The sequence below is a fragment of the Leptosomus discolor genome, chromosome 7 (genome assembly GCF_034619465.1).
Source record: "Leptosomus discolor isolate bLepDis1 chromosome 7, bLepDis1.hap2, whole genome shotgun sequence".
NCBI classification, from domain to species: domain Eukaryota; kingdom Metazoa; phylum Chordata; class Aves; order Leptosomiformes; family Leptosomidae; genus Leptosomus; species Leptosomus discolor.
This window is the reverse complement of record NC_141397.1, coordinates 3,668,043-3,683,371: the sequence shown is the minus strand read 5'-3', so window position 1 is coordinate 3,683,371 and position 15,329 is coordinate 3,668,043. Positions and strand designations below refer to the sequence as shown.

Sequence of the window (15,329 nt, the reverse complement as noted above, 5' to 3'; positions counted from 1 at the left end):
GAAAGAGCCATCGTACCTAAACCAAACCACACCTAAACTAGAGGTTTAGACATTTAAACACTAGATTGTGTATATTCCAACCAGACGCACTAAAACTACACAATCACTGCACCGCGCTCGTGATTTAATTTTTTTTTAAGCCTAGCACTTCACTAATCAGGTACCTCTTCAATGTTCCAAGGGAAATCAGGCGCCTGTTTTAACTAAAGCGATAATTAATGACCAAGCTGGTTTCTAATTCCAGCTCTCCTTGCTTCTTTTTACTTCAGTGACATATTTTTAGGCGCAAAAAAAAGCAAAACTGTCAAAGACAGCTTACGAAAAGCAGGGCTACCTCAGCAACAACCCGGTTCGTGAGAGACAAAGCCTCTTGAAAATATAATTTGCTTCATTTTAAAGGCAGTATGAGGTGCGTGTGTACGACATCAGAATTAATCACGCTTTTCAGCAGTATTCGAAATGCTTTTGTCATAAAATAATCAGCATTGTGGAAGGCATTAAATGATTCTACTGCTCTCCCATTAAGAAAAAGAACCTCATGACAGTTTGCAAAGTTCCAGCTTTGGAAAAAAATCTGTAATTGTTGGGTTGTCTACAAAAAGCAGTGAATGAAGTTAAGCAGCAAGCGACTCCTTCAGTCTCCTCGATAAGAAAGAATACGGGGAAGAAGAAAATGCATCTTGGAAATCAAACGATTTTTGGACCACGTACCATTAAAATGCGTGTTTTCTGATAAAAACAGTCCACTGTGCATAGTTTGAACCTTAATTTTCTAAGAACGTACCCCCGGAAAAACAGAATCTTACCAGGTTTATTATAACTGCTGCTTTTCGACAAAGTTTAATGGAAGAAAATACTAGGTATTTCATTTTGCTCTCCTAATTGGTACTTTATTTTTAAAACATTTTAATTAATAGCCTTTCATCTACCCCAGTGTTATCCTTCGAAATCAGAAATCTGGGTTTGCATGTGGAACAACAATACCTCATTAAGAAAAAGATCCTGTATTCCAATTTCTTCAAACTTCTGGCTGGTATTAGACATACTATCATCTGTCTAACCAGTCAAAAAGAGACTTGTTCAGACAACATCACGGGAATGACAACGCTGTACTGCATTGTCCGATTTTTACTATATTTTTTGGATACCTTTAAGCTGCACCTAAGAGAAAGTACAAGCACCAGAAGTCCGTGACGAGGACCTGGCAGTCAGTGCCATGGGGTACTGGAAGTGACAGATCTGATTCCTATGTGGAGAAGAATTAAAATATTTAAAGCAAGCCTCCATTCCAGAAATATTTTACAGGGCTTAACCTTATTTTTCATTAAAACCTAAGCTTCCCACCTACACTATGGGAATCGCCTTCTGCCAACTAAGTGTATCTGATTATTTGGATTAATTTGGGGATTTAATACCAACTAACTTTCTGCTGAGCTTACCCGCTATTCACAAATCAAGTCCCATCTTAAGTTAATTTCAAGGCTGATTATTTTTGGAACATTTTATGGTATAAATTATTCATCACATAGATGTATTATCCCATCGATGTATATTTGCCAGAAAACAACAGAGGCTGTGCCAAGTCATTTTTTAAATACGATACCTGGGGAGCAGATCTGAAAGCACCGCCGGCAATATCTCAGCCAACTGGTAAGAAGTCCCGTACGCTGCAATTTCACACTTTTTGGGTGTTTTTTTTTTTTACCATCTTGATAGTGAAGTCCAGTTCTGTGCCAAGGTTTGGCATTACTGAAGTTCTTAAACCAGGGCATAAGTGGTGTAAGGACTTGTGTTAGATCTTCACACAGCCTTACAGATTGGGGTCCAGTTTAAGGAAATCATTCCAGTGCCAATGTGTGACCGCTCCTCACGAACCTGGGAATTTCAGAATAACCACATATTTTCCAGCTGCTAGATAAAAACCATCTTTTGTTCCATGTCACACAAGAAACCAAAGCCCTCATCTCATTTAGGCAGCACGAAACTCTCCTCAGCCGATTTACATCACATGAATGGGCACACGAATGTTTAACTCTTATCGTTCTTGACGACCATGTAAATAAAAATTGATCACAACAGCCACACCTAGTAAAAGTGGCAACAGATTCTACCTTTACAAACATGGCACTGAATTACACTACACAACGTGCTATTCTGTAAACCACTCCGAAACAGTGCTAACCGGAGGCTGAAAAACGGTGCATAAAAATGGAACTTTTCCCCATTATATTATGTTCTGCTTGTATCAGCAAGCAGATTTATTAGCAGCATTCTTTCACCGTTTTTCCGTTTGCCATGGTACTGCCCTACCTCAGCTTGTATGTTGAGTCCTCAAAGGAAAGTTCTCTGATGCAACGGTCTCTCTGATGTACGCTGACTAAATTAGGGTCACAGTTTCCTTACAATTGCAGCCACCTTTTGTCAGAATACGCAACCGAAACAAGATTAAATTAATATAAAAGACCTTGAAGGATATTTTTGGGGTTATTTTTTGAAAGATGGATTTTAAATGTAACGGCTTAAAATCACATTGTACTGAAATGATAAAATAGATCAAATATAAACCACATTTAAGACATAATTAAGCACGTATATACACTACCACTGTGTGCCAACCTCATCTATCATCTTCAAATAGGATTTTCTCGTCTATTTAAAAGATTTTGGCTATATTGAAAATGTTTTGTTCCGAATGTTTCGTAAATGCCCAGATAAAGTCTGCCCATGCAACGCTGATTCAACCGCCTTCCGTGTGTACTCAGGCAAGGAGAATCCCACCCCACCCTCAACCCCCGCTGATCTCAGCTGGCTCTCTCGGCTCCCTCCCGCGGTCCGTGGAAACAGGAGAAGGCAGCTCCAGAGGAGGACTCATCCAGATCAACGAAAACGGCTAAAATAAGAGCGTGGTATCGACGTTTTGCCAAACGGAAGCCAAGACACGGGGAGAGCGAGAATTAAAATGTCTATTAAATGAATTACTCCGTTTGCAACGGTCATTAGGGAGACTCGGTACTTCCTACACTATCGCCCGCTGCAGCTCGGGGGATTCTGCATTTTTGCACATTGGGCCAAGGGATCCGAGCTGGGCAACAGCAAACAAGGAGAAAAAAAAAAAAAATCACAAAATGTCTGGAAACTTTGATTTGTCTAGTATTCACAGGAGCTGCGGGGTGAGACAAAGGTAAAAGGCAATTTTCTGGTCACAACTCAACGACTTCAAACAGAAAGTCAAGCTTCCTTTTTTTTGTGTATTTTTTTTTTCCCTGGTCCTGAAATCATCGCTTCAGTTTTCACGCCTTGCAAACCTAAAGGCAGGATCTTCTCCTAATCCTCACCCCAAACTCCTCTCTTTCAGTGACCTCAACAGGCACATCAGGGAAGGCAGGGGTCCTACAGGGAAAAAGTAGTATCACGGCACGAAGTGATTAAAAGCTGCAGGCTCAGGCACAGCCACAAAAGGACTCCGAGCACTGCCTGCCACCTTAACTTCTAGATTTCGACAGCTTGACATCGGGATTTTTTTGGTTTCGTTGTTTATTTTTTAACACACTCGTGTGAAACTACACGTGTGAGGAAATGCTCCCTGAGCTTGAGAAAAAGGCATGATGAAAAAGATTACATCCCATAACCCATAAGGAGATCGTCACCTGCTCAAGTCATGAGTAGATCAGAAACTCCTACACTCCTCCTAGGCCCTCTTAACCACCAGCTTTATCTTCTACTAGAATAAAACGTCCGGGAGTATGGGAATTAAATTGAATCGCTCACTTTTTTTCTTTTTATCTGACCAAATGAAGAGGTTTGAAATACATGTTACATTTAAAAAATTAAAAATATTATGTCAAACGTTCTATTCAGTATTTTAATATTACAGTGTCCAATTCTATTTGCTTATTCCCTATGTGAAAGCGAGATATACCCAAAGAAGAGCTTCTACTTGGCTAATAAGCAAAATCCTCCACGACTGCTCTCCAAGCCCCAGGATGTACAAAACCACATTACTTGCCAGGGCTGGGGTGTCACGTATCTGTAGTTCCAGCTAATATTTCCAGAGGGGTTCAGATGGGAATTCTATGAATATATCCTGGCAATTTATTTCCACCGAAAAACTGCAACACAGTAAAAAAGGTGAAATAAGAGCAAGCTAAAGAGAAGCCCAGAGAGAAGGCAGCTGATGGTGCGGCACTCCAGCAACGGCCCGACGTGTCCACGCCGCCGCGGCTGGCAAAAGAGACTGCACGGAGCCGGGAGCGACCGAGCCACCACAAACTCGGTGCTGCCTTGGTCCCTGGCAAAATTTTGAAACCGGAGGAGAGACCTGAAACGGCGCTTTTTAAAATTAAGGCAATAGAAAGGAACGCGCGACTAGGAATAACGAGACCTCCTAACGAAACCCTTACCGCACATAATGAATGAATGGTCAGGCCACGTTTATTCCTGCTGAATATTACTCCATCATAACATTGACTAATTCGCTTTGTATTTTATTTATTTTGTTGTTTATTAGCTTCAACTAAACCCAGGTTCTATATCCATTCTGAACGCCACTAATCCCAACTACCAGGCCATTTATGACTCAGAGCGCTGCTTTGCCAAGCCTGAAAGCCACGGCAGCCCCTTCGCAGCGTGGATGGATAACGCTAGAGAAATGGAGAGCTTGTAGGTTATACTTCAGCTTTCACGTGGTGTAACAAAATCTACAGTGGTTTTGAGATGAGAGAGCTTGTCAGACCTCAGTAGCGAGCATCACCCATTCCATAAAAGTGACAGCGAGTGTTACCAGCAGCGAAGCTGTTGCCCTCGTGCCCTGCAGCAAAGTCCCTGTCTGTCTGTTATTTGACAGGCAGGGTAATACAGGGATGTGTTGTGCTGGTGGAAAAACTGACACCGTTGCTGGAGAGTCCTGTGACTGGTATGAGCAAAATGGAAGCAGCACGTCCAACGTTTGTGGTAGATAACGATTTCAAGCATATGTTTATTACCGCTAAATTACATCCCTTGTACTGCTGACACCTGCAAGTGCTCAGCAAAACCTAAAAATAAAATCACATTATTTGTTGTCAGCAGTATGCAACTTTTCCTGAGCATCTAAAACTGAAATTCGTAATTAGAAATAAGAACTAACTGAACCACTATAGGCTGCGCACTATAACCTCCCTCGTCGCTGAAAAGAGGGTAATTCACCTACCAACTGTTTTCAAGGCCCAGCGCTGCCACAGGAGATACTGCTGGGGAATTTTAAAGTGTGATTTAAATTGGACCAAAACAGACGACCGAAATTGAAGGAGTGAAAACTAAACAACAGCCTCCTTGGCCCCAGCTGGAAATTCAACCCCGTTCTGCTGCCGTAATCGCTACAAGGAACTTTGCTGTGACACACCAAAAATTGGATTTAGTGAGTGAGTGAGAGATTGCAATTGCTGGGAGCTCAGGCGGGCAATTCATCCACGGGTCAGGCAGAGTGCAGCCAACAGCGCAACTTGCTCGACGGTTTTTCCTCTTCGGGGCTCTAAGTGCACGTCCGAGAGGCTCCCCTTTCTAGAGGGGGGGAGAAAAGGCCGTTGTCGGATCAGCTCCTCCTGGCTGGGAAAAGCTGGGCAAAATCGTGGCTACCTAACACACAATCCTAAAGCCACACGGAATATCGAAGCTGAAGATGCTGAAGTACATAAACAAAGCCCTATTCCTTTGAAAAATGCATCCCCCTGGCGGCTGCAAGGAGCTCAGCTCAAGACCGTATTGTCCGAATTCGTTACGCAGTATAGAATAAACCAAAGAAAAAAGGGACAGCAAAAAAGACTTTTTAAAACACAGAGAGCAATACAGCTTTTTCAGGGAAATTTCTCTGCACGGCTCTGTGGCAAAGCAATGGGGACGTGCCTAAGTGAAACCACAAGGAGTCCCCACAAGACAGGTTTTCAGTATCTTTCATGTTGATTCCACATTCCCCCACATACAATTCCAATTGCCTGGGCTTGAAAGTGCAAAAGACTTTATTTGAATTTACTCATTAAGGACCCTGGTGAACGAAAAAGAAAATGAGACACAATAACGAGCAGTTTTAAAACTTGTAATAACCACTAGGATAACACAAAATATATCCATCGTTCTAACATGAAACTTTGTTTACTCTCCAGAACATCGTATTTTTAAAACTAACACACACCCCCTGCGCTGAGTGAAGCCCATCCTACTTCATTCACACGACAAAGCATTTTTTAAATTTTATCTGGCACACGGTGTGCTGGTCTCCGGGGAAACACATTTAGAAACGACAAACCCTGGTTCTCTGTTTACTCAGAAGCAGCCACGAAAACAGGAGACGGAAGATTTTAACTACGGTGATCAAGAACCCCTTTCCTTTTGAGTAGGTGACAGAAACTCAATAACAATTTTACTTCCCTCTTGGAACGCCCGTTGCATGAAGTGGTATTCAAGACAGATCGCCTGATGTCCAAACTGGAGCGGACAGCTCATTTCTGATGTCTGTCTTCACATCTCCTTACAGAAGAACCATTTGATTAACTCCCCCCGGGGTGAAACCGAAAACCCTATTTTTCCGGTTGGCCAGGGACACCAGCAAGCCAAAAATGACACCCCTCTCCGAACGTTTTGCACCTTCCCTTCGTAAGAGTAACGTCAGGAAAGGGTGTAAGGACCCACGGATGCTAAGAGGGAGCTCGTGACAGCACCTCGGCCCAGCCGTGCCCCTGCGCATCCGAACACCGAGTCACTTCCCCACTAGTTAAAAAAACTCTGCGAAATACGAAGGAAGTGGCCGGATAAGTGGCAGGGTAGCCTGTGAAATGGTAAAAGACTTTTAGAGTGTTATTTTGACACTGAGGTATCAGATGCATTTATAAATCCAATTTCGAAAATCAGTTGGAAAGTGTCTCTTCAGAGGTTATTATGGTGATGACAGAAAAGAACGTCAGGAGTAAAGAAGCTTCTGTGCAGACAAAGAAAGAATCAAAATCTTTATTTTTTGAAAAGTCAGTACTACAGAAGCATACTATTACCATCAATATTATTAAAGAGAGTTAATCCACGTCAAAAATGCAGCTCTAGTTTTACAATGTTGTATTTGATCAAGGCATACCAATCAATATAAAGTATTAACAACCTTCATACGATTTTCCAGTGAAAAAAAAAAAAAAAACAGGTTTAGTAATTCAAACCATCTTCATTTATTTATAAAAACATGCATTTTCTACCTCTGTCCTTAGAGGTTTTTATTCTGTACTACTCCCGAAATACTTTCACTGGTCAGTAACGCTCCCAATTCTGATACAGCACCCATACTCCTTTCTCAGAACATATTGTGGAAAGAAAGCATTTAACTGGGATAATAAAATTCTCTTTATTGATTAAGAATATTTCCATTTTGCATACATTCTGGTTTTTACCTGTTTTACAGAGAATCCGAAATCATTATTTTACGACCTTCTCCTGCTTTTCAGAGCAGCCCTACGCACAGCTCTTCAACAAAAACTCCAGACACTAAGTAAGACTGCCAAAACCAGAACACGTCAACGATTTCACAGGATGAATTAACTTACTTTGGAGGACGTAGAGTCACATTCCTGACAAATCCATCCATAGCCAGTCTGTTTAGGGGACTTTTTCAAGGGAGGGTCTAGACAGCCAAAATGGTAGCACAGCCTGCATTCGTCACACCTGCAACAGAAAAGTGAAGTACGTATTTATACACAGAAACAGGCCTTCTGCACTGTTTTAGACTGAGCTTTCCTTCTCAGCACAAGATTTCCTGATCCGTGATCACGATACACAACACCCATTTTCTCTAAGGGCTATTTTCAAACACTTTCACTTCAAGCAGGTTCTGCCTAGTTTGGAATACTCTGACGGAGACACTCACGCATCACCTTTGTCACCATCTCGTATAAATGACATTATTATTTCAGAGACTTGCAAATTAAAGAAAAAAAACGTCTAACCAGCTCAATTTCTTGGATACTTCAGTGTCATTCATTGCCATTTTTATTCAGAAATCTGCCATTTTTTAAGACAGTGACAATACTGATTGTTCACAGGTTTAAGGCACCATTTTACGCATTTGCTTTTTCGAGGCAAACTGAAATGTTTTCTCACGTATCCAACTATCCACGTACAGTTTACAGCCATGAACGATATTTTTTTTACAGAAGGACTATGTGGCTGATAAATAAATGCACAAAATATTTTCTGACTCGCTTTGAATTTTCTGGAAAGGGGCGTTAATTTAAAAGGATTTCACCGTGACCCTTCACTTATAAAACTGCCCTATGTACACACAACGATTTTATGTCCTTTTTAAATAAATCTTTCAGTAGTGTTTTGTACTATGTATGGTCCACATAAAAAACCCCTCAAAACATACAGAATAGCTATTGTTCTTAAAGTATTAGCACCAAAGAAATGCTACAGCCTAACACGTGCTTCACGACAGGGTTATTTTAAACCAGGACAATAATATGCTCAAAATGAGAAAGAGATTTTTAAAAGCAAATAGCAGGTTTTCATATATCCTACTGAACTTTGCTTTAATTCCATATCCCCCTGTATTCTTTTGCACGAAAAAGCAAGCTGTTTTCGCATTTACTTTGCAATATTCTCTTCATTAAATGCCCTGAAACTCTGAATTAAAGCCCATATAAGTGATCCAAAATCAGGAAAGAGTAAAAGTTTAAAAAGAAAATCTTCTAAGAAATCCCCTACGCTTTCTTTCCCTGCTTCCCTGGCCACTCATTTTCTCTTCTACAAATCACGGCAACACAAAAATCCGCAAAAATACCAGCAGCATGGCACAGGCACCATCAGATCAGAGAGGGAGGGATGTGATTTATCAACAGAACACGCAGTGCATCACGGAAAGAGGATTCGATGAACGGAACGTGCTGCTGGATTAGCAGGAGAAAAACGTGCACGTGACTTTTCTCCGAGGGTTAGCCTCCAAACCAAACGAAGTAATCCTTTTCGGATTATTTCACCACAGGGATGACTGTCGCAAGACATGGGCTTGCTATTTTTTTTTTTACAAATGGGATATACCACACTACAAATCTATATCCTGAGGATTGCTTTGTCGTAACTCAGTCTAATTCCAGGACAAAGAAAACACTCAAAAAAGGAAACCACTCTCCAGTTTTAAAGACAGAAGAGCTCTAATGCACATTACTCACAAGCAGGAATACATGCAGCTTTATTTCCTGCGAAAGGCACATTAATGTAATAAAAAGGTTGAGAGTGGGAGATGAGAGAGGTTACACTCCTACGCCCCAACAGCGTACGTGACCTTCAGCAAAAGATTAAGCCTCCTTTGAGCCTCAATGTTCTCATCTGTAAAGGAATCTATCTTTACTAACCTATTTCTGTACCTAGAATCTTATTCGTGAAAGCGCTTGCACTCGAGCAGTGCTTCTGAACTCCCTTCATGGACACAAAACCGTTTGGGATCCTCTAAGTAACACAAAATAAAGCATCGCGTTATTTCTGACTGATTTAGGGTATTTTCAGAGCTCAATCCTACAATCTACATCCGATTTCAAACAGTATTAATTTAGATTTTTTTTTTTCTGAAGCGATTGTCTATAAACACAAGTGTTTACACGTTCAAAAGATACCGTTTCCCATTGGAAAGGACGCTTTGCCATCTCTCCTTACACCTTTTCCAATTTGGATCTGGAATTGCCGACTGCCCCTTCAGCCACGTTTCAAAGCACAGCGAGGGAGCTAGCAGGGCTGGGCTGTAACACCCAGAACATTACGAAAATAAATTCAGATCTGGAGGCGCCATTCTCAAGCTGAACGATTTTAATATTTATTCTCATTAATTTTTAGCACTTCAAAGCTGTTTCGTTTGGCAGAAGAAAAATTGCATTTTCCTAGAACGAGTTAAAAATATCTGCGTGAAAGTTTTCAGATGCTAATAGCTTCTATCTGCGTCTGCACAGCTGAGAAAATGCAAATAACAAAAGTCTATTTCCACGTATGAAAACATAAAAAGCCGCATGGTGAGGAAAACGAAACTATGCCAAATATTTTTAAACACTTCCTTCAAATTGCTTTTTATTGGAACACAGATTCTGTATGGTGGAACACAAATTCACTGATTCTGAAGTTCCCAGGGCATGATGCTGGGGGAAAAAAAAAAAAAGAAAGATGAATACACACTGCACCTTGGTTAAAGATGATGAATGGGAACCCTCCTGTCTGCTGAGCCTGACTCGGGACAACATGTGAAGCTCACACACGTCACAGTACAGAACACAAACCTGGTATTCTTAATTCTGAGAGAAAACCTCACTCCCAGGTTGAAATGGCACCAGGAAAATGAGATTAAGCCCTCAAGTGTACACTATTACTGGTGTTCTTTTGTCTAGCAGCATAAAATGATGGCAAATCCACTGTCAGATCCAGAAAATAAGCAAGCGACACCAAACGAGGAGTATTTTCCACCGAATTGGAGAAGGAAACGCGTGGGTCACAAGAGGTGTCACGCTGGCAGCCTGGCAGCCTTTCAGGGAATGCCCTCAGATCCATCACACCGCGGACATGTTCCGAGCACAGGAGGCGCACGGCACTGCCATTTACAGAGATCACCCACTTCCAGCCTGAAGGTGGCTTAACAGCACAACTTCAACTGTTGGGCTGGGGCGGGGGGAAAGGGAAAGAAACCACTTCCTCCATTTTAAAGGTTCTGTTAACGTTTTTGCCCTTGTGGATTCAAGGTCACACCTTCAAAACAGTCCTTAAACCAGCCAATACCTCCTCGTGCTGCTGTTTGTGGGTAACTTTTTTGGTGGTCAGGTACACGGCCTACAAATGCAATTAACTGCCCGGCCATCGGCTGGAGCGGAAACTTTGTGAAAAATCAAAACCGAGCTCCCCACAAAGCTAACCTGCCCTCCTAACTGACAGGTGATTGCTGACTACAAATGTTGGAACAAGCCTGGAATTACTTTATGCATCCCAACTAGAGATCGCCGTGCTCCTCACTCCAGCCATCCACGAGGACAGAGAAATGCCCACCGCGTAGCGAGAAAATGGGGTGTGAAGAAGAAAGGTGAATTCTGAAGGAGTCCGGTTAATAAATTAAAACACAATAAAACATTTTTCACGTATAAAAATACAGAATGCAGCTCAGCTACATCTTCCCAGCGAGAAAGCTTGATTAGGCACTTCCATACCTGGAATACATCTGCTTTGCTCTTGGTTAAAGTGAGCTCCATCTGCTCGTGCCCTTGGATTGTTTTTATTAGTTTTCTAGCAGTGCAGCTGGCTGTGCTCAAGCCCTACATAACTCTGCATTTCCCTGTTCATAATTAACTAATTATGCTCTAATCAATAGTGTAGATACTGATTTTACAATGTAAACGAGATAAATGAGATAACGGCTGGGGTCAATCTCATTTTATTTACAAAGCCCGGCACACACATCCAATTTCAGTACGTTGCCATCTACCTGCACAGGAGGGAGTCTTATCAGTTGGCCTGCAGAAGTCTTCCTGGGAGCAGTGGGGAGAAAGACCTCTGCTTTTCCAGGGGAACAGCGAATGCAAAACCTGCCCATCACGGGCACATTTGTAAGTCACCGGTTAGTATCACCGAAAACCACAAAGAGCTGATTCAGCCGGAGTGAAGAAATCTATTTTGCATTCACGAGACAGCATCACCCCTCTATAGCTGTAAAAGTAATTACCTCCACGTCCCTGAAACACAACATTAATAACCTAATCTTTAAATACAACTTCCCAAATATGCTTCAGAGACTACAGGAAATCTCCCACTTACGTACACATCACTGCACATCGTCTGCAGCGTCACGCCAAAAGGTACCACGTTGGACAAAAGACAAAATTGCAAAATATATCTACTACTCCCTATTCTTCACAGCGGCTTAGAAAGATTTATTTTAATGGAAAAAAGATGTAGAACTTTGATACACATTGACAAACCATCATCACCATTAAAATTAGAGAACTTCTATAAGCCTTACTCCGGCAAACTCCGAATTAATTAGAACAAAATTAGAAGCGATCCAATCCAGGATTTTTGAACTCCCTGCAGAGATCTGCAGTGGGATGGGTGGGGGTTCACGCGCCCCTTAGCTGGGGGGATGCCACACGAGGGCTGTTCCAGCACCTTAGGATTTAACTCTCGATATCCATCTCTTTCCTTGTCGGCTCGTTCTGGACCCCAGTCCTGACTGGAGGCTGGCAGCACCCGAGGAACAGATATTTCTGCTCAGGCCCCGATCTCTCTCCCCGTTAATCCCTCAGTGTTTTGGGCCACTCTGAAACCGCAAACAGCTCAGGGGGTTCCTCGTAAACTGCAGCACATCCTTGGGTTCAGAGGAGCAGCTTAGCTCCAGCTACGTCAGCTTAAGGCAAAACATTTTATTCCTTGTTGGGCGCCGTACGATAGATCCAACGGAAAGGAGCGGGAAAACATTCCCCAAAACCCCAGAGCAGGCTGAGGTAGCTCAAGTGAATTTAAACCGTCGGAGCCAGCTGACCGACGCTGGGCTGGCGCAGGGGAGGAGGGCTCCTGCGACACCTTAACGCAACCAGCCCACGGAAGAGGTAAATTCTGGGTGGCAGGAACGACGAATACGACGGGGGGGGGGTTCTATCAGCAACTCTTACACGTCATGCCAAAGGCGGCACTTTCCTATGCCCTTAGGTAAAGAATTGATTGAAGATCTAATGGTGAAATATTTATGTATAATCATATATTTAGTGCACTGTTATTAATGCTGTCTGAAAAGCACATTCACTCTACTTACTGAGGGAGGAGCCCGAAACAATCGTACTTTTTCATTATGGAATACGCGGAAGACCTTCTTTTTAGCTTTCTCTTCTGCCATCTCTTGAAACAAAGTGAAGGTAAGTGAAGATACATCTTTGCACCTTACCCTACCATTCTACACCAAAATTCTTCAGTTCAGCCCCACGGATTCCAAGAGAAACCGGTTTCATTTTGCCGTGTTATGTCACAGACCAAGCACAAACCAGATGTGACGCTGTGCTGTACTTAGGCTCTAATTTAAAATAGAAGGTCTAGATCCTTAGCAACTCTCTTTGGTTTTTAGGCAGAATACTGTCAAAAGAGAAAAACACGTAAAATGGAAAAAGCGGTTTTCCCTTTTCCTGAGTTCTACGCTTTTCCCTTCGCCTGTAAGCGGCGTAACAACTAAAAATGGATGGTCTAGCCAGCCTGCAGTTTCTGTTCTACAGAACAGTTTTAAGAAACTATTAGCACCAGAATAATTCGAAAGTCTTCTCCCACAGGCCAGCCAAGCTTTAGGCGACTTCACCATCAGGAGTGTGACAGATTCCAGCACTAAAATTCTTACATGACTGCACACGCATGCAATATTGGATACAAACCAATTATACAGCCTCGTCAAACACGGACACTGGTTATCCTGAAATGCTCTCTATCTCCAAAGATGCTCGAAATTCAACCTCATGTAACTCTAAGGAATTTCTAATTTCCAAGTTAGAGCTAACTTTGCAGTCAGTCCTGCCTTGAGTGGGTGGCTGGAACAGATGTCCTCCAGAGGCTCCTTCCAATCTAAGTCTTTCGGGATTCTAATAACTTCATCATTTGGATTTAAGTAAATGAAACACTCTTTCTGGGAGGGATAATGCTCATGGTATTACGCAAAGTAATCAAAGGCCATATTCAAACTCCCGTTATGCCAGGTACAATGCAAGCATAGGAAAGGCACTCCCTGACCTCCAAGGTTTATCATGTTCGGTGGGACAGTGGACTATGGTTCTCTTCTGTTACGCCGGGAGGAGAGAGGGGCACGGCTATGGCTGAAAGCTGAGGGAACATACCAGTCACAGGATGATTATTACACTCTGGTTTTCATATCTTTTGCTACTGATGGAGACAGTGTACGGGCAAGGTGACGGCCTGACAGCAGGATGAGCTCCCTCATCTTCAGCTGAAAGTAGTCCCACGATAAAGTACCTGTACAGCTCTGGACGTGGGAAACACTGTCATCTCTAACTCACTCAGATTTCTGTCCAAACTCCAGGGCATTAATAAAATGACTGTTTTGTCTCTTTAGTGTACAGTAATCACGTGGAAAAGCCTTCACTCACTCAGAGGATCTACACTACACTTTTCAGCACCTGCTACACAAAGTTTTTTAAAAATCCCGTATTTCACACTAGTTACAACACACAACAGCGTGAATTCTGATGGCTTTGACCTCTAGAGAGTTCTACTTTAAAGCAAAAAAGGTAAACAACACATTCTACCTAAACATTCAAAAGGAAAAAGACATTTTATGTAGCTTCTACTCCCCCCCCCCCCCCAGGTGCTTATCGTCACACAACCTAAACATCGAACACTTCAACAGAACTGACAAATAGTGTCAATGAATTACGCCACAAACGAGCAGAAGAAAATAAGCATTCATCTGGCAGACATTTGTGTAGCTAAATGTATTATGCTAAACCCATACACAGAATGCTATAAAGAAAATTGACTATATGTGTATGTGAACGGCTTCCTTTCAGCAAGAAGTGTTCACTTCTCTCTCTCATAGCACTTCAAAGCTATAAAACACATGGCTTTGATAAATTATTTTGCAAAATTCATTAAGGGCCCACATATACAAGGGGAATATACTGACATATACCCTATGTGAAATGTGTCTGCTTTTGTTAATATTATGCTGCTACTGCACAGAACTTATATTTACAACATTCTTCAGTATAAATCAAGTATTTCTGTGAAGACAATGCCTCCAAGGCATGTGTTAAGATAATGCTATACAACTTACAGCCTCCAAAAAAGCCCAAAATCTTTCTGTCTTTCTTGGGAAACTCAGGAAATTCTGAAAGACCGTGGATAACCCCCCTGACAAACTGCAGAGTATAAAATTTCAGAAAGCTATTAGCAAACGCCGCATTGGTTTTTCTGAAGAACGTTCTAGTCGCAATACAGGATTGCGTCCCTAGTGCCACCCTCAGGTATTCAGACTACAACCCACACTGAACGGCACGTTGTCTGAGAAGCGCTAGGGAAGCCCATTAGAGTTTTGAATATTGAAATCAAACTTCTTTCAGAAGGTGAAACATCAAGTGTTAACATCTGGCTTTCCAGAGAAAGAGAGGCGAGTGGCATAGTTATTCATAAGAATGAGAGAGAGATTGAAAGCGAAATTAATACCCAACGTCAAAAGAAAGCGCCAAGGAAGGACAAAATCCTACAAAAGAGCTGTACTGGGGAACAAACATACAAAACACAGCAGGGAATCACCTTGGGTCACCAAGCGTTCCCACGGGGGTATCAGCAACACTCAAACA

The 15,329-nt window shown here is 42.1% G+C and overlaps 1 protein-coding gene across 1 annotated transcript in view; it reads right to left on the bottom strand.

Moving 5' to 3' along the window:
- PHF14 (PHD finger protein 14) overlaps nt 1–15,329 on the bottom strand; it is a 144,667-nt gene that overhangs the window by 21,258 nt on the left and 108,080 nt on the right. The window contains exon 16 of the mRNA XM_086468151.1: nt 7,560–7,677. Within this exon, the coding sequence (XP_086324277.1) occupies nt 7,560–7,677 (118 nt within the window). The remainder of the gene's footprint in view (nt 1–7,559; nt 7,678–15,329) is intronic.